This window comes from Sarcophilus harrisii, chromosome 3 (genome assembly GCF_902635505.1).
Source record: "Sarcophilus harrisii chromosome 3, mSarHar1.11, whole genome shotgun sequence".
NCBI lineage: Eukaryota > Metazoa > Chordata > Mammalia > Dasyuromorphia > Dasyuridae > Sarcophilus > Sarcophilus harrisii.
The window spans coordinates 413,247,307-413,273,942 of record NC_045428.1 but is presented as its reverse complement, the minus strand read 5'-3'; the positions used below and the strand labels follow the sequence as shown (position 1 = coordinate 413,273,942).

General features: G+C 33.7%; 1 protein-coding gene across 2 annotated transcripts in view; it reads right to left on the bottom strand.

Annotated features, from left to right (window-relative positions):
- FAP (fibroblast activation protein alpha) overlaps positions 1–26,636 on the bottom strand; it is a 96,027-nt gene that overhangs the window by 20,552 nt on the left and 48,839 nt on the right. The window contains exons 13-20 of one of the 2 annotated variants that reach the window (XM_031960575.1): positions 24,756–24,860; positions 24,587–24,657; positions 22,272–22,325; positions 20,161–20,285; positions 15,423–15,470; positions 11,221–11,319; positions 10,528–10,597; positions 8,886–9,080 (exon numbers count right to left, since the gene is read on the bottom strand). In XM_031960575.1, the coding sequence (XP_031816435.1) occupies positions 8,886–9,080; positions 10,528–10,597; positions 11,221–11,319; positions 15,423–15,470; positions 20,161–20,285; positions 22,272–22,325; positions 24,587–24,657; positions 24,756–24,860 (767 nt within the window). The remainder of the gene's footprint in view (positions 1–8,885; positions 9,081–10,527; positions 10,598–11,220; positions 11,320–15,422; positions 15,471–20,160; positions 20,286–22,271; positions 22,326–24,586; positions 24,658–24,755; positions 24,861–26,636) is intronic. The other variant, XM_031960576.1, reaches the window with a different exon arrangement.

Below are 26,636 nucleotides of genomic sequence, written 5' to 3'. Positions count from 1 at the left end.
AGTTCTTTACATATTTTAGAAATGAGACCTTTATCAGAAATGCTAGCTATAAAGATTTTTTCACAGCTTTGTACTTCTCATTTAATCTTATTTCTGTTGGTTTTGTTTGTGCAAAACCTTTTTAATTTAATTTAATTGTCCATTTTGCCTTTCATAATGGTTTCTAATTCTCCTTTGGTCATAAATTCCTCCCTTCTCCAAAGATCTAATAGGTAAATAAATTATCTCTTATTCTGCTTATTTGTTAATGGTATCATCCTTTATGCTCAAATCATGTATCCATTTTGACGTTATTTTGGTATATAGTGAGTTGTTATTTCAGAAGTTGGAGTTGGAGGTTTATAAAAAACACGATTGCTATAGATCTTAATTATTTTGTTGTGTGTATCTAATGTATTCCATTGATCTATTTCTTAGCCAGTACCAAATGTTTTGGATACTGAACAAGTAGACCAATTTAGGCAGAATTGTCATTTTTATTATATTAGCCTAGCTTAGCCATGAACAATTGATATTTTTTCAATTGTTTAGATCTGATTTTATTTGTGCGAGAAGTGTTTTATAATTGTGTTCATATAGTTCTTAGGTTTGTCTTGGCAGGTGGAACTCAAAGTATTTTATTTTGTCTACAGTAATTTTAAATGGAATTTCTCTTTCTATCTCTTGCTGATGGGATTTGTCAATAATATAAAGGAATGCTGATGTGAGGATTTATTTTATATCCTGCAACTTTGCTAAAGCAATGAATTGTTTCTAGTAGGTTTTTGGATGATTTTCTAGAATTCTATAAGTATATCATCTTATCATCTGCAAAGAATGATAGTTTTATTTTCTCATTGCCTGTTCAAATTTCTTTTTCTTTTCTTATTGCTAAAGCCAGCATTTCTAATACAATGTTGAATAATCGTAGTGATAATGGGCATCCTTGTTTCACTCCTGATCTTATTGGAAATGAACCTAGCTTCTTTCTATTACAAATAATGCTTGCTGTAGGTTTTAGATAGATACTGCTTATTATTTTAAGGAAAGCTCCTCTTATCCCTATGCACAATACTGTTTTTTTTTAATAGGAACGGGTACTATATTTTGTCAAAGCTTTTCCTGCATCTATTAAGATTATCATATAATTTCTGTTAGTTTTGTTATTGATATGGTCGACTATGGTAATAGTTTTCCTGATATTGAACCGTTCTGCATTTCTGGTATAAATCCCACTTTTCATAGTATATTATCCTGCTGATAAGGTGCTGTAATCTCTTTGCTAATATTTTATTTAAAATTGTTGCATCAATATTCATTAGGGAGATTAGTCTGTAATTTTCTTTCTCTGTTTTGTCTCTTCCTGGTTTAGGCATCAGTGCCATATTTGTGTCATAGATAGAATTTGGCAATACTCCTTCTTTACCTGTTTTTCAAAATAATTTACATAGTATTGGAATTAATTGTTCTTTAAATGTTTAGTAGAATTTACTTGTGAATCCATCTAGCCCTGGAGATTTTTTTCTTAGAGAGTTCATTAATGACTTGTTCAATTTCTTTTTTCTAAAACAGGATTATTCAAGTATTTTATTTCTTCTTCTGTTAACTTGGGCAATTTATATTTTTATAAATATTCATCCATTTCAGTTAGATTGTCAGATTTGTTAATACACAGTTGGTCAAAATAGCTCCTAATTATTGCTTTAATTTCTTTTTCATTGGTGGTTAAGTTCACTCCTTTCATTTTTGATGCTGGTGATTTGTTTTTTTTTTCTTTCCTTTTTATGATCAAATTAACCAAAAGGTTATCTATTTTGTTAGTTATTTTATAAAACCAACTCTTAGTTTTAGTTCTATTAGTTCAATAGATTTTTTTAGCTTTTATTTTATTAATATCTCCTTTGAGCTTCAGAATTTCTAATTTGGTTTTTAATTGGGTTTTTAAAAATTTGTTCCTTTTCTAGCTTTTTTAGTTGCATGCCTAATTCATTGATGTTTTTATGCCCTAATACATGGTCAATTTTTGTGTAAGTACCATGTATTGCCGAGAAAAAGATGTATTCCTTTCTGTCCCTATTCAGTTTTCTCCAGAATTCTATCATATCTAAGTATTCTAGGATCCCATTAACCTCCTTAGTTTCTTGTTTATTTTATGGTTAGATTTGTCTGATTCTAAGAGGGGAAGATTAAGGTCCCCACTAGAATAGTCTTACTGTCTATTTTTTCCTATAACTGACTTAAAATCTTCTCTAGGAATTTTCTTGCTCTACCACTTGGTGCATACATATTTATTATATTGTTACAACTTCATTATTTATGATATCCTTTATCAAGATATACTTTCCTTCCTTGTTTCTTTTAATAAGATCTATTTTTACTTTTATTTTATCTGAGATAAGAATTGCTACTTCTGCTTTTTTTTTTTTTTAACTTCAGCTGAGGCATAATAAATTCTGTTCCAGCCTTTTACCTTTACTCTGTATGTGTCTTTCTGTGTCAAATGTATTTCTTGTAAACAACCTATTGTAGGATTCTGTTTTTTTAATCCACTATGCTATTCCCTTTCATTTTATGGGAGGGTTCATCCCATTCACATTCACAGTTATGATTACCAGCTTTGTATTTCCCTCCATACTATTTTCTACTGTATATACTTTTGTTCTCCCTACTCTCTCCTCAGTCATGTTTTTTTACCCACTCCACCCACTACCTTATCTTTTATCAATACTTCCAACCTTCTCTGACCTTTCCCCTAGTGTTTCTATCCTGTTCCTCCCTTTTAGTTTCCTCTTTCTCTTCCTACTTCTTTATAGGATTAAATAAATTTCTAAACTTAACTGAGTGATTAAATTATTCCCTTGTAAAGTCAAAACTGATGAGATCAAGTTTCAGACAATGCTAATCCCCTTTCCTTTTTCCCTCAATTGTAATTGGTCTATTGCACCTCTTCATGTGAACTAATTGATCCATTATACCTCCCCTTTCTTCTTTTTTTCAGTACAGAGCTTTTCCCATTTCTTAATTTTTTTTTCTTTAATGTTATCACATCAGGGACCAATTCACAACCACATCCTCAGTCCATATGTTGACCCCTTCTGTCTGCCCCAGTGACAGAGACAGTTCTCAAGAGTTACTTTTTTCCTGTCTAGGGATGTAAACAGTTTAATCTTTACATATATATATATATATATATATATATATATATATATATTTCCCCGTGTTTACCTTTCTATGGTTCTCTTGAGTCCTGTGTTTGTAAATTAAATCTTCTGTTTGTTCTGTTTTTTCCAATAGGAATCACTGAAAGTCTTTTATTTCACTGAAGCTCTATCTCCTCCCTTTGAAAATGATGCTGACTCTTACTGGGTAGTTATTTCTTGGTTGTAACCCAGGTCCTTTGCCTTTCAGAATGTGGTATTCCAGGCCTTCTGATCCTTTACTGTGGAAACTGGAAGACCACAGGTAATCCTGACTGTTGCTTCTTGATATTTGAATTGTTTTTGTCTGGCAGCTTGCAGTATTTTTTCCCTTGAGATTATAGTTTTGAAATTTTATAACAATGTTCCTTGGATTTCAATGAGTGTTTCTCCCTCAGTTTCTAGAATATTGGGGCAGTTTTCCTTAATGACTTCTTGTACAATGATATCCAAGATCTTTTTCTGATTATGGCTTTCAGATAAATCAGTAATTTTAAAATTGTCTCTTCTGGATCAATTCTCCAGCCTGGCTGTTTTGTCAGTGAGATATTTCACATTTTCTTCCATTTTTCATTCTTTTTAGTTTGACTGATTCTTGCAATCTCTCAAAGTCATTAGCTTCCATTTGCTCTGTTCTAATTTTTAATGTGTGATTTTCTTCAATAAGCTTTTGTATCTCTTTCTCCATTTGGTTTATTCTACTGTTTAAGAAGTTGTTTTCTTTAGACAATTCCTTCATTTTCCAAACTGTTGACTCTCATGCATACTTTTCATTTCTTTTCTCATTTTTTCTTCTGCCTCTCTTATTTGCCTTTTAAAGTCTTTTATGAACAGTTCTAAGAAGCTCTTTGGACTTGAAACAAATTTATCTCATTCTTTGAGATTTCTTCTGTGGATATTCTGTTCTCATCTGAGTTTGGGTTTTGGTCCGCCTTGATCAAAGGCAGCTTTCCATGATCAAAATTCTTTTCTATTTCTTGTTTCTTTCCTTTCCTTTCCTTCTGGTGTTTTCTCTTTTTTTACTTTTAAGGTGGAGCTCTGCTCCTGAGGTAAATGGGGTACAACTGAGATGAAGAAATAAAGTCAGTAAGCTGTTCGAACTCTCCCAGTTTCCCTTTAAAACCACATGAAACCAAGCTTCTGAACAGTCCAATGGAATGAAATCACTCTCCAGCTTGAGCTAGATAGACTGAAAAAACTTCAAGAAAAGTCAGTCTTACTCAGATGAAAAGGGTGTTCAGCCCAGATGAGATAGACTCTGGGAAAGTCAGGAAGAAGATATTGATCACAGCCTGGTACTTAATAAATGGTGATTGGAGTGTATTACATTAATCTGATTACAAGCTTTATGAGGACAGGAAACATGCCTTATCTCAACTTGCTGTCTCAGTATTGTAGCCGGTATATTGATTCATATTAAGATGAAAATAGATTAAAATTTTCCCTGCCGGGGGGGGGGAATCTCTTCACTGACATATTATGTAAAAACATCTGAAAAATGTGTCTATAATCTGTTTTAAAACATTCATTAGAAATTTGACCTTTCAAATCTGTACTTTCAGTGGGTTTCTGACTCTTCCTGATCCCATTTGGGGTTTTTGTGGCAAAGATACTAGAGTGGTTTGATATTTCTTTCTCCAACTCATTTTACAGATGAGGAATTGAAGCAAACAGGGTTAAATTATTTGCCCAGAGTCACACAGTTAGTAAGACTTTTGAGGTCAGATTTGAACTCAGTAAGATTTTCCAGACTCGAGGGCCAACACTTTATCAACTGTGATATCACACTACCACATTTAGGGTATACCAGGCTCTAATTTCAGATTCTGGTTCTCCATGCCTCTCTTTTTCCCCAACCCCATTGCTCACATCCTCCTTATACCACCTCATACTAGTCCTACCAATTATCTGGTAACAGTATTATTTGTTCAGATAAATTTTAAAAGTTATGACTTAAATTTGGATATTGAAAGTCAAAAAAGGCATATAGATTATGTTGTTCTGAAGATTGTAAAACATATCTTCCCTCAGGCCGGATTAATTGCAGATCTCTGTACTCTGATGAAAAGTCCTGAAGCATATGGGCATTAGCTTCCATAATTCTAGTCCTGCCAATTACCTTCTATCCTACTTTCCTTAAGGATATTTTTGGTGGGGAGGGGTGTAAAAGAATATTTATTATTGGTGGAGTTAATTTTTTTCCTTCTATTAAAATAGTGAGAATATATGGCTTAGATCTCATTTTGTACAAGATTCAGCAGGACAAAGTCTATTCTTTGGGAGAATTGTAGGGGAGACAATGGAAGGATTATAGTACCTGGCTAATTATGAGTCACTTGGTATCCAATTCCCAAACACTCTTCTGGAGACACTGTGGTTTGAATCCTTCCCAGGATTATCATTATAATTCTATTCTTTTTATTTTTCTTGGCTTCTCAAAGCATCATGTTCTTTGACTTACCTTGTAAGTTATTGTAGGGCAATAGCTTTCCAGCAAAGAGAGCATATGGCCACCCTACAGTCTTAACTGTTGCATATATGCTCATAAGTAGCTAATAAATTTTCTCTACTTCTATAGTCATTTTAGTGCTCAATAAAAAAGTCTAATTTAAAGGCTACTGGGAACCAATTCCTGGATTTATTCCCTATGTCCAGTTCTTACCATTTAAGCTCATTGAGCCCTGGAACTCTGTTGAATCTATATCCTCCACAGTGCCTAGCACAGTGCTTTACAAAAACCTAATGAACAAACGAAATCCAAATCCTAATCTCATTTTAAAGAAATTCAACATACCATGTTAAAAGTCCCTCAAATACTGTCTTAACCTATTTAACTCTCATGACCTTCTACACGGTACCTCAGCTTCTCACAGGATGGCAATACCCTTTATGTAGCCATTACCCTTAGTGTTCCACTTTCATGTTTAATATCTCTGAATTTCTTGTATTCAATTGTAATTTTTTATTTTTTCATTTCTCCTCTGGCTTATTCTTTCCACATCTACTCTTCATCTTCCCTGTGATCTCCCTCAAAGTTGTCCCAAGTCATTATTCTTGCTGGCTACATGTTCCTCCCTTCCTATATTTTACACCCTTGGAGAATAAATTCAATCCTATACTATCTTTTACTTTCAAATCCTTCTTTTTTATTTTTCTTTATGCCAGTAATGTTTAACACAGAGCCTTGGCACATGCCAGTGTATTGAGTAATGAAATGAAGGAATGAAAAAATAGAAGTAATGAATGATATTAAGTCTTTCTTTAAACTCTAGATCAATAAGACTGTGGAAAGTAAGGATATGCAATACCTAAGCCCATCCTACCCTCATCTGTATATGCATCTCATTATTTAATTGATGTTGTTATGATAACCAATGAGATTTGTACTTTCCTGTTTTGTGATGCTAGAAGCGAAGGAGGTTGGATTGGATAGTTTTAAGGTCCCTGTCAAATCTATGTCTATGATTCTCTAATCCTCTATTGATCGGAGGTAGCACCAAGTCCTATCCCTGGAGTTTACATGGAATGCCCACACAAAGGAACACAAGAAGACACTAAATATTACTCTAGCAGTCTCATAAGCACTCATTCTTAAATGTGCACTTTGCGCTTATAATAATAAGCAAATATATATAAAGTAAAATATATAATGACTTATGGTTCAAAGAAGTTTTTTTGTATGTAGCTTATATTGTTCATGCAATTGAGTGTGTTTCTTTTTTTCTTTTTTTTTCCTTTCCTTTTCTTTTTTTTTAAATACTAGGATCACTGCCAAAACAAGTAAGTTTTTAGCTCTACCAACCTTGGGAAAGATCCTATTGAATTACAAATGAGACATAATGTTCATCCTTGTATTTTAATGTAATCCTCAGGATTACAAGACATTTGGAACTTGTAAACCAAAAGTTGGTTTCCATTGCATGATAGAATACAAAAATGTGAACCACAGTTACAAAAAAGCACACAATGCACCATGGAATAAAGGTTATAACATTGTTAATATTCTTATTAAAGACAAGGTTTTAGAGCTGGGAAAGACTGTTATAAAAATTTATATTACATAAGGAATCTGAAATAGTGAAATCCAGATAAATTTTACTAGCATTCAGTATTATGCCTGTGCATTGGCTATATTGTTTTTCTAATAACTTACCTACCATTTTACCATTTGTCATTCAAGCAAATCTTTATTATTTGAGATGTGTCATTTATGTGAATATAAGTAATTTTGAAAGTGCATTTCCACAATAGGCTGAAATAAATTCATGAATAGACAGACACAACTGAAAATAAATGCCAACAACTTAAAATTCTTAACAAATCAATGTTGTTAATAATAATAATAGAGACAGGACTTGTGATTCCATTGTTCCTATGTAACTCTGAATTGATGAAATGCCCCTACCAATGGAGATCAGTTAACACCTTTTCTGCAAATTGTAGTCTTAGAGAATTTCCCAGAAACCTTAAAAGCTAAGAGATTTTTGCCCATGGTCTCACAGCCAGCATGTATTTGATTTGAGACCAGAATACAGGTCAGCTCTCTGTCCCCTATGACCTATTGCCTGTGTTAGTAATAATACTAATGATAATGATAATACTATAACAATAGTTAACATTTACAAAACATGGTAAAGTTTGCAAGACACTTTACCAATATTATCTCATTTGAGACAATTTAATTGTTCTTCGTTGCTACAGAATTGCTCTTGATCTTCTAGTGTAATACCTATATGTGGTTTATATGACTAAGACTGAAATTAGCTTAATTTGATTTAATTGATTTTGTGAGTTATAATTTATTTTTTCAACAAAGGCATGGACGTTGTAAAAGGCTCTTTGTTGGGCATTGAGAAGGAAGCAAAAATTTACTTTTTCAATATTATTTACCACACATGAAAAAATGATATGAGTTCAGAAACTACAGATAAATACGAATGCATATTTATTGATAGTTCTTCTGCATGTTTCTAATGATTATTTTCTTAATATTTCTGATAAAAATAAAGCAGTCACAAATTGTATTTGGGAATGAATATGAGTGAAAATACTAGATTCTGAAACATATTTTAAAAACTTCTGCCTTTCCAAAATTAACTCTTCAGTGATATGCGTTTTCTGAAAACATGACCTCTGAAAACAAAGAGAGAAGTTCAGAATATATATTTTAAGGTCATGATTTAATAACAATGTCTTTAACAGTCTTTAGCAAGGCAGAACTCTGAGCCCAAACCTCTACTCAATATTTATCGATCATCTATCTAATGTACCTACCTACCTCCTATCCATCCATCTATCTATCTATCTATCTATCTATCTATCTATCATCTTTCAGTCATAGAGTTAGAAATAAATCAGATGTTCTGGTTTCCTGGGGACCATCTTTTTATAATTATAAATAGTCAAATTATAATGATGACAATTCTGTCATTCATGAGACCACTTTAACAAACTAGATGATAGCTTCTATCGAATAAGAAGTATATAGTTTTTGTCCTTTCACCAATATAAAACAAATGTTAAATATTTTCTATTTTCTCTGAGTCTTTTTTCTAATCCTGGGCAAGAAATGCTCAGCATCTTTAAAGTCAGTGGCTGTCTGAGATTAAGTCAGAAAAATAGGTACCAGGAAGGTGAAAAAGAGGCATTGAAAATCAGCAAATAACACCTATTCAATATCTATTAATAGGCACATGGGAAAGCACTCACTTTACAGCAGATATTTGATCTTCAACTTCATAAACTCCCAACTTCCGATACACAGCATACAGCAATTTATCACCCTGAAAAGCTGTTCCCCTGCCATCCACCAAGGCAACAATGATGTCTTCTTTACTTGCTAGGTATGTTATCCAGCTAACCGCAAACAATGGTCTCACACTCTGACTGCAAGGACCACCATACCTAAAGAACAAGGTAAGATTGATTTTTTTCTGTTGATTTTGATATTTATTACTGAAATCTACTCCATATAATGTATATCATAAAGTATGCTTTCTTTATAGCAAAAATTATAACAATAATAAAAATAATTAAAATCAAATTATATTACAAATAAAACAATTACAATGCAGACCATAGTTTTGCTAAGGGCCAAAAATGAAAAGCTTTTGAGCACACAACTCTCTCCAAATGGAACTGTAGAAGTCTATGTGTAGGGTTAGCATGTCAAAAAATAAAATCTTAGAAATATCCTTTGGTTATCTGTTTCTTTCTCAAATAGCCCTTTAAAAATATGTTTTAAGGACACTATGTACAGATCAGCAATAATTTGGAGTATGTATGATTCTGTTATATGTCATCCATTTCTAGTCTCTAATGTTTAATAATTTCATAAAATTTATATATGAAAAACACCCAAGAGGTTGCTAGTCCAATTTCTTCATTTTACAGACTTGTGAACTTAACCAGATAAAGTTTCTTTCCTGGTATCCCATAGGTAATAATTAGCAAGATTAGGATTTGAACCTAGAATTGGAACCCATTTGATCTCAAACCCAGGACTCTTTGAATTAGAAAACACTACTTTTCAAACTATACCATTCAAAAGGCCAATATTTTCAATGGAAACTTTTTATATTAAAAGTAGTGTGATTTACCCATCAGGTTGTTAACATTAGGATGGTTCAGCAGAGGAAACAGAAACAAGTCTATCTAAAAATCACAAATAATACCCAATTTATTTTAAATAGATATACTTCATTTATAGGGAGCAATGTGAGGTAATGGATGGAAAACCAGGAATATCTTGGGTTCAAATCTTGAGTCTAACATGTCTTAGGCAGCTATATAACTTTGAGAAGGTTATTGTCGAGTTATTCTAGTCATATATGATTCCTCATGACCCGATTTGGGATTTTCTTGGGCAAAGATACTGGAGTGGTTCACCATTTCCTTCTCATCTCATTTTACAGATGAAGAAACTGAGAGAAACAGCATTATGTGGATTTTCCCAGAATCACACAGCTATAAAATATTTGAGGCTGAATTTGAACTCAAAGAATATGAGTCTTCCTGACTCCAGGCCTGGCACTCTATCCACTATGCCAACTGCCTCTTTATCTTTAAATGTTCTAGAAGACTTTATACAATGATAAATTATAGAAAAAGTACAGACCTGTATTGGTATAGGATTGTTTCCTCATTTAGGAGTCCCCTATACCCATAAAATCACCCATCTGCTCCTATCCCCTAAACTTTATTTGCTCTGATTAGTGGAAAAATCAAGATAAATCTCTGAATACAGGGTAAACACAAATAGCTAAAAGAAGGGAAAGTTTACTTATTTTCATCAAAGAGAAGCCTTCAACTAAAAGATTTTCAGTACTGAACAAAATGAAGTGCTACATACACTTGAATTAGTAGAGGATATTTCTTTGATCTGTCAAATTGAGGAGGAAGAAGCATCTTGTACCACAAAGCTGAAAAAAGAAGAAAAACTTCTTTACAAATTACTCAAAACATTTTATGGGACGAGTTATAATAATAGCCAGTATTTATATAGTGCTTTATGCTTTGCAAAGTATGACATGTTATCTCATTTTATTCTTAGAACAACTCTGGGAGGGAGATGTCATTATTATCTCCATTTCATAGATAAGAAAACTGAGGCAGACAGAGGCTCTGAGTCACACAGCTAATTGAGTGTTAGAAGAGTGATCAAAACTCTGTCTTCCTGCCTGTAGGTCTAGCACTCTATCCACTGTACCACCTAGTTCCTTAATATAGAACACTGGAATTAATACTTACTGTAGTGGTATATCAAATAAGATGAAAATCAAGGAAACTTGTTAAAATAAGCCAATAAAAAAGTAACAAAAAGCTGTAGCTACATAAGAATGTACTATCAATTTTTAACTTAAATATTGAATTCCATTCCATTTAATTCATTAATGTTTGGAAATAATTAGTAAATCTATAAAGGCTGTGAAATATTCTTTACAGTGTATTGTGCATCTCTTCTATTGCAGCTAAAAAAAAAGCAAGCAATGACTATGCAAATAATATAGGTCAGTATGTGCATTAACATTTTTAAAGGTCTTACTAATTCCATCCACTTCAAGTTTCTTAATTTCTTCTTTGGGCATTTGGATATCTTGCAGAGCCGTCTCTAAATCTTTATTTTCTTCAAGTATTTTAATTTCTTTGGGAAAAAATAAAAATGTTAATTATGACTAACTTTATCCATGAAGAAAACAATTCACTTTCTTTGAATTCAGGCCCACTCTTTGGATTTACAGTATGCTAAGAAATGAAAGTGGTTGAGGACTTGCATGATGACAAGACAATGCTGAAGAACTCAGATCTCTGCACCTGCCCAACTATTCTAAAATAGACTTTTATTCATTCATTTATGTACATTTCAGGTAGGGAAGGACCAACTGTACTGCTTCTTGGACTTTTTTTTTTCTTGGTGGGCTGTGGGGAGTACAGATTTCCACCTGTTTGTCTGGCATCCTAAGGACATGAACTGACTGTAGTTTCTCCTTCTGTCCACTAAAAAAGAAATGTAAAGGAAATCAAATTCTGGATGTTAATCTTCACAGACTTACAAAAATCCACTCTGTGTTTACCATGAGGTTTAACAGTCAGTCAGTTAGTCAACAAGCATTTATTAAGTATATGATATCATACTATTGCTTTTATGGATTTTGTGCTTTACTCAGTTTTTGTGTGTAGAAGTCACCCTAGGTTCTCAAAAGTTATCCAAGCAAAAATCAGATTTTGACAAGCCTTACCAAACAGGAAAAGGTCCAAGTATAAGCCAAGCAGCATATGTGATTGCCTGTACCCTAAGGACCAACTTATTCAAAGATCCAAGAGGCGCCTCAACATTAGGGTAGTTACTAGTGGATGAATTTTTCCAGCCATAACTATTCAATAAGCTATTTACTAAGACCCAGAGAGATTTGGTCTGACCCAGTGAGAGCAATATCTGCTTCAGTGAAATCACAGAAGCTTGAAAATTCTACGTTAAAATATTTAAGTAGAGCTAACTTCTATCTGCAAGATGTTTCTTTAAAGACATCTTTCTTACAAGTTCTATTTCTTGGCAAAAATTGCTACAGACTTCCTCTCTTTATCTTAAAGAATCTAAAAAAGAGGTACTTGTTCCACTAGAGATCATTTATGCTTATCTCTTGATCTTTGAACCAGAATAAATCAATTGATCTATTGAAGGTCTGCAAAGTTGTTGGAATATACACCCAGGCACCCAGTAATAGATGGCCCCTTCTGAACTACAACAACCACTCTCGGCTTTCTAGGGAAGCTGTTTATGCAGAGTTAGCCACATTTCTAAATGGGGGTCTGGATGACTCATGGAAAATGGCAACTGACACAAGAGAAGAACATCCTGTAGGCTTTTGTTTTTGTGCTGTTTCTTTTTTTGAAATTCCCTTTGAGGATTAGGAACTGGAGGAGTATTTGCAACTACATCTAAGTTTGCCAGAAGGCTTCCATTATAGCCCTCAGTTTTCGTATATTTCAAACATTCTGATAAAATAGCCCTTTTTGGCTTAAACATGCAATACGTAATCTTACCGCAAATGCGAATATTGTAGGGGTGGTTTGCACAAAAATCCATTGAGATATTTGAAATAAACTTAAGATTTGGGGGAGGGGGGATAGAATTGTGGGTAATTTAAAAATAATTAAACTTCTGGAATTTAAACTTCAGACAGTTAAACCAACCAAGAAAATGACATCAGTGTGATTCCAAAAGTTATTATTTGAGAATGGGCTATATAACCTAGAAAGGAGTGTGAATTCACAATTTTAACACACAAGTTATAAATTTTCATTCCCCTCAACATGACTTCTGTACATGGAGTTGCCATTGGCTCAAAAGGCATACTGGGTACAGAAGGCATATGGGATGTTGAAAAGAATGATAATCTCTACAACTTTGGCCTCAAAAACAAACAAGAAAATTATACGCAGACACCTATATTTATGCTCTAACCCACACTGCACATATGTGAAATTTTGAATCACTGGTTAGACTTCAAAATAAGTCCTAAAGTCTTTGGTTTATGCAGTACAGCTTAGTAAATTATGCCACAAAAATTATAACTGAGGCATTATGGAATTTTTATAGTTTAAAGTAAATACTTCAAGCCAGCTTTGAAGTTCATTCTTGCATTTAATAAAATGGAAAAGGTAAAGTCCACATGGTTTTTGTTTCTTTGCTTTCCTCTAAAGAAGAACACTGGAGTTCAGTTTCCTTTGCATCTGATAAAAGCCTCATAATACAATCTTGAAAATGAGAATGTTTGTAAATCCTCCTAAGTCTTTTTTCCTTTTTTGGCATATATTTTAATAGGTAAATGCCAGAGAACACGAACCCTGGAAAACAATTACCTCAATTTCTTTTCAATTGAGAATTATTTAACAGGCACTGTGGTGGGCAATAGGCATATAGAGACAAAGAATGAAATAATCCCTTCTCCTGTGGAGTTTACATTCAAATGAAGAAGACAACAAGTATAAAACGAGTATGTGTATGCAGATATTATATATGCATATATACTAAATAAAAAATGACTAAACACAAATATCCCTACCAGACATTTCTACCTGCTACTGCCTAATTTTGTGTTAGATTCAATACAATTTAACTTCCAATTTATCTTGTCTAGTTTGAGTTCCATATAAATGCCAACCAGATGAGGCTTCCTTTGTGGGAAGTGAGAGCATCCATGACAGCTGTGAACAACTTTAAGGGATAATATAATGGAGCTTTTTTATTTGATTGATACTATGATTAGGGCTTATACTTTGGGGTTTGGTACAGCATTTAACACAGTGCTGGAACATAATATAGTTATAAATATTTATTGACTGGCTGACTGGTTATATTACCTAACTTTGTTATGTTATGCTCTTGATATTGTGTTTCAGAGTAAATGATTTGGATTATGGTATTTCAAAAATTATATAATAGCTATGTAATAAAAAAGATTACATTGCAAGATGATGAATCTTGACAAATGAGATTATTTGGTATTTGAATTAGTTTAATTAAAAACATTTAAGAAGCTCAATACTATAAGCCAGGCACTATGCTAGGAACTAAATTATACCTCATGCTGCTATTTCTTGACCTTCTTCTCCTCATTTCCCTAAAACCTAGCTTTCACCTCTACAACTCTCCCAAAACTCTTCCCCCAAAGGTAATTAGTTACCAAGTCATGGGATTCTGTATTTAGACCTAAGAAGGGAATTTTGAAGCTCTTGATACTGTTAGTTCTTGACCTTCTCATTCCCCTAAAACCTACACTTTCCACCTCTATAACTCTCCTAAAATTATTCTCCCAAAAGTAATTAATTACCAGGTTTTAGACCTAAAAAGGGAACTGTGAAGCCCTTAAGTCCAATTTTATTTTTCAGAATGAGTATATTGCAGCCCAGAGTAAGTATCAGAGACAGGATTTGAATCTAGGCCTTCCTGACTTGAAAAGGATTTATTTTAATACCTTTTTCTGTCTCCATCTTGACTTCTTTGCAGCATCTGAAACTCCTCCCACCTGTCTCTTCTATTTCATAATTAGCTATTCCTTTGCTTTAAAGAGAGCTTTATGGTGTTTCTCTTTCTCTTCTCTTCTCTTTCTTTACCTTAGATGAATGTTCCCCTCAGGGAGTCTTTGGACCTCTTCACTTTCTATACTTTTCCCCTTCCTAATGTCATTTAGTTATTGTTCCCATATCTTCAAGTATCACCTCTAAGCAGATGATTCTTGAATTTACATGAGGGTGGGGGAGGAATCTTTCATTGCAGTTTTAAAGTCTAATAACTTAAAACTATATGAAGATTTTTCAGGACACTCTATATTTCTGCTGCTGTTAGAACATCTTTCTATAGTTACCTGTATGCCCTACCAGCAGCTCAAGCTGTATACATCTAATCCAATATCTTCTTCAAAAATTGTATCCTCCATGATTCTTTCCCCTTAGACTTTGCATAGGACTTTGTTTGCAATTCTGTATTTCATTGATCAAGTATCTCTGTATATTATAGTTACACTCTGTTTGTGCCTTACCCTTTAATCAGATTGTAATTTTTAGGAAACCAGGAATTGTATTTTATCTAAAGGCTGATTCTTCCCCAAGCCCACAGCACAATACTTGGCATAGAAGAGATGCTTAATTAAAACAAACAAAAAACCCAAGATTATAGCATTTAATAAGGGGATGTGTCTATTATAGACTCAAGGGAAAAAGAATATAATATGTAAAATAAAGTACCTTGACCACTGTAGCCATCATATAAAGTGGAAATAGGAACACCAGGGCCTATATGCAGAATCAAAACAAAGATATGATTCATATTTAAAGCATTGCTCAATTTTCAACAAAATTTGACATTTCAAGATAACTTTGATTTGTCTCAGGGTTGCATACATCTTTCATTTTGCAGTTATTCTTTTCCTGTAGAGAAGTAAACATCACCTTTAAAAATACATTTAAGCAGCTCATGAAATCAGAGCTCAATCAAAGAATAAGATTGAAAGAAAAGTGGCTTTGCATGCACTTCCCAACAATATTTCTAAAGGGTTAAGATGATGTTACTAAGATGACCCCAGAAGTAAAAATGTCAAATGGGCTTCTGGGAAGGTGTCATATCATATTGGTTAAGATGAATGGTTTTTATGTGATGATGCTAGCATCAAATAAACTTCACAATAGTGCTTGGAGTGAGTTTTCCTTCTGGACCACTTGCTTCTCTGCCTAGTTGGCTAATTTCTGCAAGTTAGCTCATCATCTTTTTTCTTTTAATGTAAAGACAAAATTCATGCAGAAATCTCAACATTTCCCACTCAAATATATCCATTTTTCACACTGAGGTAAAACTCTCCAAACTAGAATATGAGTTTGAAGCTAAGTAAATATTTACAGAAATTTAGCAATTCATTGTGATATATAAATGTTGAGGTTAGTGATATACCACCTTCATTTATTGTATAATAAAGTATTATATGAGTAATAAGTTAATTGGATAAATATTTTCAGATGGGCATGGGCTATTGAATGAATTCCTATTCAGCCTTTAAAGTCCAGTTCAAAAGCCACATCTTCCATGATACTTTTGTGGCATCCTTTCCCTTTGGACTTTTTCATAGAACTTTGCAATTCTGTATTTCATTGATTAAATATCTCTGCATATAATAATTAATCTGTGTTTGTATCTTATCCTTTAATCTGGTTGTAACTTTTAGGAAACCAGGACAACAACCCATGCCCATCTGAAAATATTTATTCAATTAACTACTCACATGATAGTAATATAGGCAGTGTCTATGAAATACATAGGATTTTCTTGTCAATTAGATTATAAAGAAGAGAAAGAAAAAAATCATGAATTCTTAGAATGTATGTTATATCATTTTCATTCTGTATGATTTCTATGAGTTGTGTCAGTTAGCATAATATTGCACTCCAGATTATAAGAAAGGGGCAAAACTTCATAAAAGTTCCTATGAGTGAGGACTTTTGAGCCACTATTCTCCTCAAGTTCTCCCAGGGTCCTTTAGGACCTTAGTTGAAGAGCAGGACATGGTAATAGTTGACATTTACATAGTAAATTAAGATATCTATACATAATTGCATTTGATCCTCACAACAACCATGTAAGGTAATGGCTATTACCATCTCCAAACAACCTTGTTGAGTGGAGGTTATTTTATCAATGAGGAAACCAAAGCTAAAAGAGAGAGTGAATAATTTATTAGGAAAATATCTGAATCTAAGTCTACTGATGCTCTAGTGAACAGTTATAGAAGCTTCTTCTGATAGACCTCTCACAGCTCTTAAAGCAGCTCCCTCTTCAAAATGCACTAATGTTAGCATCTAATTATTTTCAGTAAATAAGGCAGTCAATTAGCATTTATTCTGTGCGTACTACTATGTTATGCTAAGCAGTGGATACAAAGAAAGGGAAAAAAAAATTATCAACACTATCTTATTTTATCCTCAAAACAAACTTTAGATATAAGTGGATGCTAGTATTAGCTACATTTTACAGATGAGGAAATTGAGCCTGAAGGAGGTTAAATTACTTAGGTTCACACTGCTAGTAAGTGTCTAAGGCTAAATTTGAACTCTGATCCTTCTATTTCTGGTCCAGAGTGCTGTCCAATGTACCACTGATTTGTCCTAATAGAACAAAATAATAGTGTGATTTGTCAACACACTTAGATCTGTCAACTTGGAATTTTTTCAATGATCCTTGTGAATAGGTAAAAGTTACAGGTTTAATGATTCTTAGATCTTCTTCCAGTTCTCCATGGGTTTTTCCTACACTGGCACAGTGAATCACTTTACTGTATTTGCAAAAACACCAGATGAGGTGATGCTTTCCACATGGTTCATTTTTTTTGCCAAATATAAAATTACCATACTGAACAGGAAGCGTGGGTAGTGGTAAGAGCACTAAGCTAGGACCGCTGGGTTCTAGTCCTGGCTTTGTTACTAACTTGCTATGTGGTTTTGTGTTGAAGTTTTCTTAGCTATAAAAAGGTAATTAATGAGGTTACCTTACCTACCCCACAGTGTTTTTCTACTGATAAGAAATAATAAATACAAAGATGCAGTAATATAAAAATGAGTTGTGTATGTGTAGATGTATCTATATGTTCCATTTTCGGATGTTTTTCAAACATTGGTGTGAATGGAAAGATAATTATCCTGGGAGTCAGGAGATCAATCCAATCTGTCACTAACTAGTTGAGTGATTGTGAGCAAGTCTGTTCACTTTCTTTCTTTTATCTCAGAAATGAGGGAGTGGGACTAGTTGCCATGTAAGATTCCTTGTAGCTCTAAAATTCTATGAGTCTGTAAATTATAATAGCTAACATGCAAAGAATTTACAGTTTATGTAACACTTATTTACCTTATCTGATTTGATCTTTCTAAAAATCTTATATATGAGGACATTAAGGTTCAGCAAGCTTCATGAAGCTTGCTGAACCTTAATGTACTCATTAGTGGTCCTATTAGTAGAGATTTGAACCTAAGCCTTGCTAACACCAAATCCAGTACTCTGGACCATTTATTTCCTTCTCTTACTAACTTCCACAAAAGGAGGCATTACTTTCAGAATGTTAGACATAAAGTAGGACAAATAAATAATGTACACCTTGAGAGATTACAATATATTGGACATGGTTTTGAAAAGCTGGTGTAATGCCTAAAATATTTTCAAAGATTGCTTTATGAAAATGTTTCATGCAAATTGGCATATTCTGTCATGCTGAAGGGAATATTTTAGGGTAGAATTTTTATTTACTGTCATATAATCAAAATGGTCTTTTAACTTACTATATGTGACTCTTCTCTGGCTTAGCTATCTGACTAGATAAGTCAGCAGTGGCTTTATCACATATTGTGTGATCTAGTTACACTGATTTTGTCTTCTCACATCCGACTCTCCTCCTATCTTGGTCTTTGTATCAGCCATGTCATGTGCCTATTGTCTCATTTCTGCCTCTCATCTTCCATTAAGACCCAGTTCAAGCAGTATCTTCTATAGAAAGCCTTTCTTGATCTCCTCAACTGCTGGTTGCTATCCTCCCTAACTTCCTAATTTTAACTACATTGCATATGTTTGTATTTATTCCCTTATATTTTATGCTGCATATATTTTTACATGTACTTGCCTTCTTTCATACTAGTAGGTATTATTTCATTCTTTTTACTGGTCTCCCCAGCATCTAACACCTTGCCTGACACACAGTAGGCATTTAGTAGATACTTATTGATTGATTAACCCTGAAAACTAAAGCAAACCTTATGGTTCCTTGAATAAAGGCAAGATTCTCAATCAAGCCTGTGGTTCCATTTTTCAGACCTTTGGAAAAAACTCCCTGTTCTACTCTTTGGTTTCCTTATTAAGGGAAGAGGGGAAGAGGAGTATATAATAGTGCTTACTGCATGGCGGGTAGTGTGCTAAACACTTTACAAATATTATCTCATTTGATCCTCACAACTCTGTGAAATAGGTGCTGTTATTATTCTCATTTTACAGTTAGGGAAACTGAGGCAAAAATTGGCTTACTTGCCCAAGGTCATAATCTAGTAAGTGTCTGAGGCTGGATTTAAATGTAGGTTTTCCTGACTCCAGGTGTCAGTATTCTATCTATATTGTATCATTCCTCATGGATTGTGGCAACTTTTAGGTTAACACAAAGAGACCTACCATACATCATTTCAAGGAGAAGTAATTGGATGATTAGAGAATCCCCAGCTATCAGTTTGGGAATTCACTAGAAGCTTGTTATGTCATGTGAATTTCCAATCTGCTTTTCAAACCTTGTAGAATTTAACTTTTTAGAGCATCTCTTTATGGGTTTTTTGACATGTTTCTTTGCTTGTCAACCAGGCTATTAGTGATTTGTGAATAAAGTATTGAGGGCCAGAAAATACTATATGTCAGGAAATATTTCTATCATATAGACACATTCTATATAATTGATTTGTTGTGTGTTGTCTGATTGAAGGGAATAGTTTGTTAGAAATCCAGACAAGTAATTTCTTGCAGATACAATTAAAATACACACACACACACACACACACACACACACACACACACAAGATTAGAAAGTAGCTCTCAGAACTTCCAAGATCATAGTTTTATCTTCCACTTTGGAGCAATCTGGTACTAAAACAATTCAAGATGTTCGAGAGCAGTAGTTCTTAATCTATTCTAGATCATGGTCTTCAGTGGCAATCTAGTGAAATCTAACAACCTCTTCTGAGAATAATGATTTTAAATGCACAAAATAAAATATAGAAGAAAAGGAAGCCAATTATATGAAAATATAGTTATCAAAATATCTTATGTTTTAAGTTCAGTTAAGAGGTCCTGTCGGTGAAGAATTAGGTTAAAGTTTTTGCTGGATAATCCAAATCCAGTAGCCATTCAGTCATCAGGAAACTCTTTTTACACAGGGTCAATCCCACTGACTTTGCCAGTTACTTTACATACCATAGCACATAAGTGAATAGTACTTAGCGAAGTTGCTGAAACTTGCTGAATAGTATTGGCATCTTTCTTTCCTTAGAACACAAGTGAGGCACTGTTTTGTTGGAGGATAGCTTCCAATGCTAATTCTAGAAGGAAATTAAAATAACATGAAACTAAAGTTTTTCAATTGTTTTTATCCAAATGTATTGCATCATGTAAAGCACCTAATTTAAATATCAAGATACCAAACCCACTCCATTTTCTACTGCCAATATGGCTTTTAGTGATTTCTAAACAATACATTTTTTCTATAACCTGATTTATATCTGGGCCAGTATAAACCTTGACGATCATGGGATTATGAATTTAATGCTACAAAGGAATGCACAGGCCATCTTGTATGAGTGAACTGAGAACCTGGAAAGTTAAATGTTTTGCCTATGGTCATCAGATATAGAATATAAACCTAAGTACTCTAAAATTCTTTCATAATTGACATCAGGTTAAGAGAATGTTCAGACACTGTTTTGGGAGATGGAAGTGACTCTCTCCATGGTTTTAGATTTCCTGTAATGTTCAGGCTGCTAAACAGTCAAAGAGTGTGATCTCTCCTCTTCAAACAGTTTAAGAATTGGCTAAATTATTTTCTTGTTTGTTCTATATTTGTGCGTAGGTACTAAACAGGTTGTAAAATTAGAAAATTATGAGAAAATTCTGTCCTTGCTCTTTCCTCAATTACCCAGAAGTAGGGTGATTTGGCTCATATAATGGCTTATTTGCAATGTATTTTCCCATATCTTCTCTTTATTCTTCCTCCAAAGTAAGCTCTGTGCAGTGGACAATAATAGCCTTATACTCTCTGGCCAAGAAAGGCTTCTGTCCCAGTGGGTTTTGGAAGACAACAGCGGCAACTTTTTTTAAGACAATGACTCAGGACTATAATTGCTTAGACACCTTCCCAACATGAGAAATCACTACTATCCCCTGGTTTTAGAATAGGCTATATTGTTGACCTTAGTGGGATACCATTGGTTTTCCCAAATATACTGTCCACTTTGGGATTTGGGGTTTAGACTCTGAATTTTGGCTGCAGTACCTGCCTCCAGGGACCTCACTGACTTTCACTACCTTTCTAGGGCCTTGAACAAGAAAAGAGGCTCTCTATGTTGGGAACCTATGCTTTTCATTCCTGGGAGGGTAGGAGAAATTGTTGGAATGGCCTCTTCAGTCTTCCTGAACCCCTCATAGAGCTATGCATTTGATGACACTAACTCTGGGATCTGTACATTGAAAGCAGCAGGAGCTCTGTTCACCTATGGAGGCAGATCTGAGACCATAGAGCAGCCAATTGTTATCATTCCACATGGAGCTGAGACTAACTAAGCTGGGGCCTCTAAGAGTACCTTGAATTTTAGCCTGCCCAACTTGGACACTTTGAAGAAACATGTAGTTGCGCACTGATTAGATAAGGAACAAATATGGAAATACTTCTTCTCAACCTATTATAAATCTGTATCAGTAAATCAGCATACCTAATGTGGGCCCTTTAATTTTTAAATACATTTTAAAATCAAATTTTTATGTAGAAAGGGATCCTGCAAAAATTATTTACTGCTCTTCCTCACCTCCCTCCTTACTCCCAACATATATACACCCCAGCTGCAGTCTGTGGACCCTTTAAAAATGTACTGACTGCTATAGGCCTAAGAGAAGGGACCAAATAAATAATTAGGCAAGAGCCACAATTCATTATTTTGTATGTTTACATATGTAATTATTGTCTCTTCCATTAGAAACAGGAATTATTAAAAAACAGGAATACTTTCATCTCCTCATCTCCAATGCTTAGTGCAATGCTTGGCACATTTTGGCACTTAATATGTTATTGGTTGATTGAAAATTATTTGTGTTTAAAAATGTACCATTTTGAGCTGAATTATTTTTATTGTTTTTTCCTCTGCATAATGATATGGCACCACTCAACTCTTCTACTTGTTTATTTTTTCTTATTATTTATTTATAATTTTTTATCATGTTATTCTTTAAACTATTGTTTATTGTTCTGGTTTTCTGGTATAGATTTATTAAAACATTTATGATGTAAGTAATAAAAAGAATCAAGCAAATTTTACCTGTAAATATTCCTCCTCCCCGGGTAATTTTCAAATTCATTACTAGAATAGAACCTGTAAATATAGTGATAACATAGTTCAAGTTAATTTTTATCTGGTTTTCTATTAACTAAATTCTTTTTTAAACTTTGTTCCTATATGGTATAATTGGATGGTTATATTAAGATTATAATGCTACTACTGATTCTAAAGTGCTTCTTGAACTATCAACTTGCTGATTCTAAAGTGCTTGTTGAGCTAGGTGGAACAGGGTTAGGCCTAAATCAGGATCATCTGAATTCAAATCCAGTCTCAGATACTTAGTAGCTATATAACCCTAGACAAATCACTAGAATTTTGCCTCCATTTCCTTACCTGTAAAATGGATCACTATGAATATCAAATGAGATAATATTTGTAAGTACTAGCATAGTGCTTGGTAGATAGTAGCCACTATATAAATATCAGCTGCTATTATTGTCACTATTCTTATTATACACATTAGGTAACATCTTTGGTTAACACTTATTTGAATATTTAGCTTCAAATAAATTTGCTTTAAATGTTTTAGTATTTTATATTTATGAAATAATCAGTGTCCCAAAAGGCTCTTGGGACACCCTATCTAATAAAGTACTCAATTTCAGGGGATAGATAATAAATAATACAGAAGTTTAAAGAAGACAGAGCTATATGTGGGTTAGAATCTTAGAGAAAGACTTGATGGAGGAGGTGAGGGTTGAGTTTGGACTTAAACAATTGATAGGATTTGTATAGATTGTAGGGAAAAAAGAAAGAATATTTCAGATGCAGGAAACAACCTGAATAAAGGCACAAGGCATGGCATATATAATCAGTAAGAAGACTGTTTGGACTGGAGTCATGAATAAGTAATATAAGATATATGAGTTGATAAGGTAGGACCAATTTGTGGAGGACCCTGAATGCCAAACTTAGGAGTGTGGAGACTTGATTAGATAGACAAGATGATATTATAGGTTTTTGATCACGGGATTATGAAAACCATACCTTATAATGATTGATAGTTCATAAAAAAGATCACAGAAGAAAACCAGTTAGAAAACCATTGTAATTATCTACATGGGAAATAATAAGGGCCTAAATAAAATAGGTGTCAGTGAAAATTAAATGAATATTTCAAAGAACAACCTATTCTCATAATAGTTATGAAAAATTCTTTCCATGGAGCCTTGATACAGAGGGAAAGATGGAGTCAGAAGGTGGTCATGTAGAAAATAGTATCAGTTTTGGGTTCTCATACAAATGTATTTTTCTCTATGTGTTTATAGTAATTTGGTTCTCTTGCCAGCATCATTAATTACAATGACTAATTAGGCCAGATTATAAAGAATCAAAAAAGAAATTCTATGTATCAAAAATTCTTTCTGAAAGAGAATATTCCTTGAGCATTTGTTTTTAAAATATTTCCTTTTTGAGAGGCAGGTTGGCAAAATGGAGAAAAGACCAGCCTTAGTGCTAAGATGAAACACATCTGTCCTAAGTGAACTGTGTATACATGGGTAAAGCATGTAGATTCTCAATGTCCTATGCAATTCTCTAAGACTATAAATCACTATTGATCTGTATTGATGAAATGTTTCTAAACCAACAGGTAAGAATGAACATAAAATCAGACATGGTCTTAAAACAGAACAAAATAGTAACAGCATTCATTTTCACATCACTTTAAGACTTGCAAAGTTCTTTAAAATATTATCTTGTTTTATCTTTATACCCTGGGAGGTAGGGGTGATTATCAACTACATTTTACACATGAAGAAACTGAGGCATACAGAGACTAAATGATTTATCCATGATCACACAGCTAGTGAATGTTAAGAAAAGCTTTTTTAGAAAAAGCTATATGGCTTCAGAGGAGAAAGATATAATCAATATGTAGAATCAGGGTAAGTAATACTTAAAAAATGCATGTTGATTGATTGAAGTTACAGGAAGTCATATTATGGTTTGGGAAGGAAGAATTTCCAGATAATTAACCCTGTCTAAAAATAAAATGAGCTGCCACTTGAAGTAATAAGTTCCCTGTTACTAGAAGTGTTCAAGGGGAGATTATATGATCATGTGTCTGAGAGGATTCATATATCAAGTGGAGGAGCTTGTCTCAGTGACCTCCTAGGTCCAGCTCTGAAATATTTAGACTCCATGGCAGCTGCCCTTAGAATGATAAACTATGACAAGGAACCAATCAATCTCGAAGGGTAATAGACTAAAAGAAACCAGGCAGTAGCATTTTTAGCTCAGTCTTAACACCAAGAAAAACACAAGCAGCACATCGTGCTATACAGAATACTCACAGTGAATCCTGAGTTACTTTGAATATGTTTATGGCCTCCCATTTGCCACTTGTAATTTGTATCGCATTTTCCTATAAAAAGACAAACATTATGTTCTGTAAATCTCAGTGTTATTTGAGCAGCCTCAAATGAATGCTCTTTGAGAAGCTAGTTCTTGGAAGGAACGTACCACAGTGTCATTGATGTAGTGAATGTGTTTGTAACCGTCCTTATCGCTAAATATTTTGTAGTATGAAATGCTGTCATAAGCAAAAACAGGTGCTGAGACAAAGAACTGAAAGATACGAACAGAGATTGTGGTTAAATCAGAAAAAGCTGGGAATAAATATCATTTCATTAATGGGCACTTAGGTTTATAACCATTAGAATCCATTGCCTTCCCTGGTTACCCATGGTATATATCAGAGATCCTGTCACATAAAAGAGAGTTTTTTGCAAGAGTTTTTCAGCTGTCAGTCACACATGACAGCTAACTTGCTCTTATTTGCTAGTTATTAAACTGTGTTTGTAACACTTCAATTATTTTACTTTATGGTCCCTTTATTTTGGTACTTTGAAATGTGAATTTAAAATTCAAATACATTTACCTAACAAATATGGTACTTGATCTGCATTAAGAGCTTACAGATCATTTAGTTTACTGGTCACAATACATCATACTGGTGACAATACATCATAAAAATATTTTTGAAACATTAAAACAATCCTAGTCATGGTAGTCTTTACTTTTTGGATACACTAAGGTGGTAGATCATTTAAGTTCAAGAATTCGGAACTATAATAGGACTAAAACCAACAGTTCTTCTGCAGTAAATCCATAACCAATATAGTGAGCCCCTAGAAATTGAGAGCTACCAAACTGCCAAAGAAGGAGAGGACCAGCCAGCCCAGAAAAACAAAAGGTTAAAAATTCCTCTACTGGGATTAGATCCTTGAATGGTGGTTGTACTTCCAGCCTGGGTGAGATAGAGACCCAGTCTTACACAAAGCAAAACAAACAAAAACTATAAAAATACTGAAGACAACAGACTTTGTTCTCATAGAGCCATCAGGAAGCTTTTTTTTCCATTTTATTTTTTCCATTCTATTCTATCTAGAACAACTCTTATTCTACCTTGTGGCTACTGGGATTTTTCTGTCCCATAACCCACCCCTGCAGGACATGGAATTCTTAAAGGTTGCTTAAATTACTGGATGGGGGAGATTAGATATTTTTTTGCAACAGAGATATCACATTGGCCAGTAATGTTTGATTGATGGTCACACCTTGGTTGGAAGTAACACAATGGACTCCTTGATCTTCCAATAATGAGAGACATGAATAACCTAGAAAACTTAGCAAGTCTTTAACATCTATGGATTGTTTTCTCTTCTGTGAAATATACTATAAACTATAAAATGGGGTATTTATATTAGTTGATCTCTAAGACACATTTTAAAGCCAAAACTTTTAGTAAATTCTTAAAGTACATAAACTCAGATCCCTTTTTATTTATAATATGAAATGGTATGAAATACATACACATATAAACAAATGCACATATATAAAACACATATATACATACACACACAAAGATTCAGCCTCATTCTCTGACTAATAAGCAGAAATGATTTTTAAAATTGTATTTAAGCTCAGTTTTAAAAAATCTTCTCTAGTTAGCTTTTTAAAAGGGGGCCTCCAAGAAGCAAAATGGTCTATAGATAACATGGACCTATCTACTAAATCTACAGCTACAACGCTAAGAGCAATAAATTTGTCACTTGCTACCTGTACAGTAGTAGCTGGGGCTGGGGGGGGGGGGAGAGCAAGGAGAGGAGGGAAAGTTAGATGGCCCCATAGTGCATAGGATGCTATACCTGGAGTGAGGAAGACCTGAGTTCAAATCCTGCCTCAGACATTTACAAACTATGTGACCTTTGCAAGTCATTTAATCTTTGTCTGCCTTAGTCTTTTCAACTATAAAATGGAAGTAATAATACCTACTTCATATAATTGTTCCAAGGATAAAATGAAATAGTAATTGTAAAGTACTTAGCATGGTACTTGGCA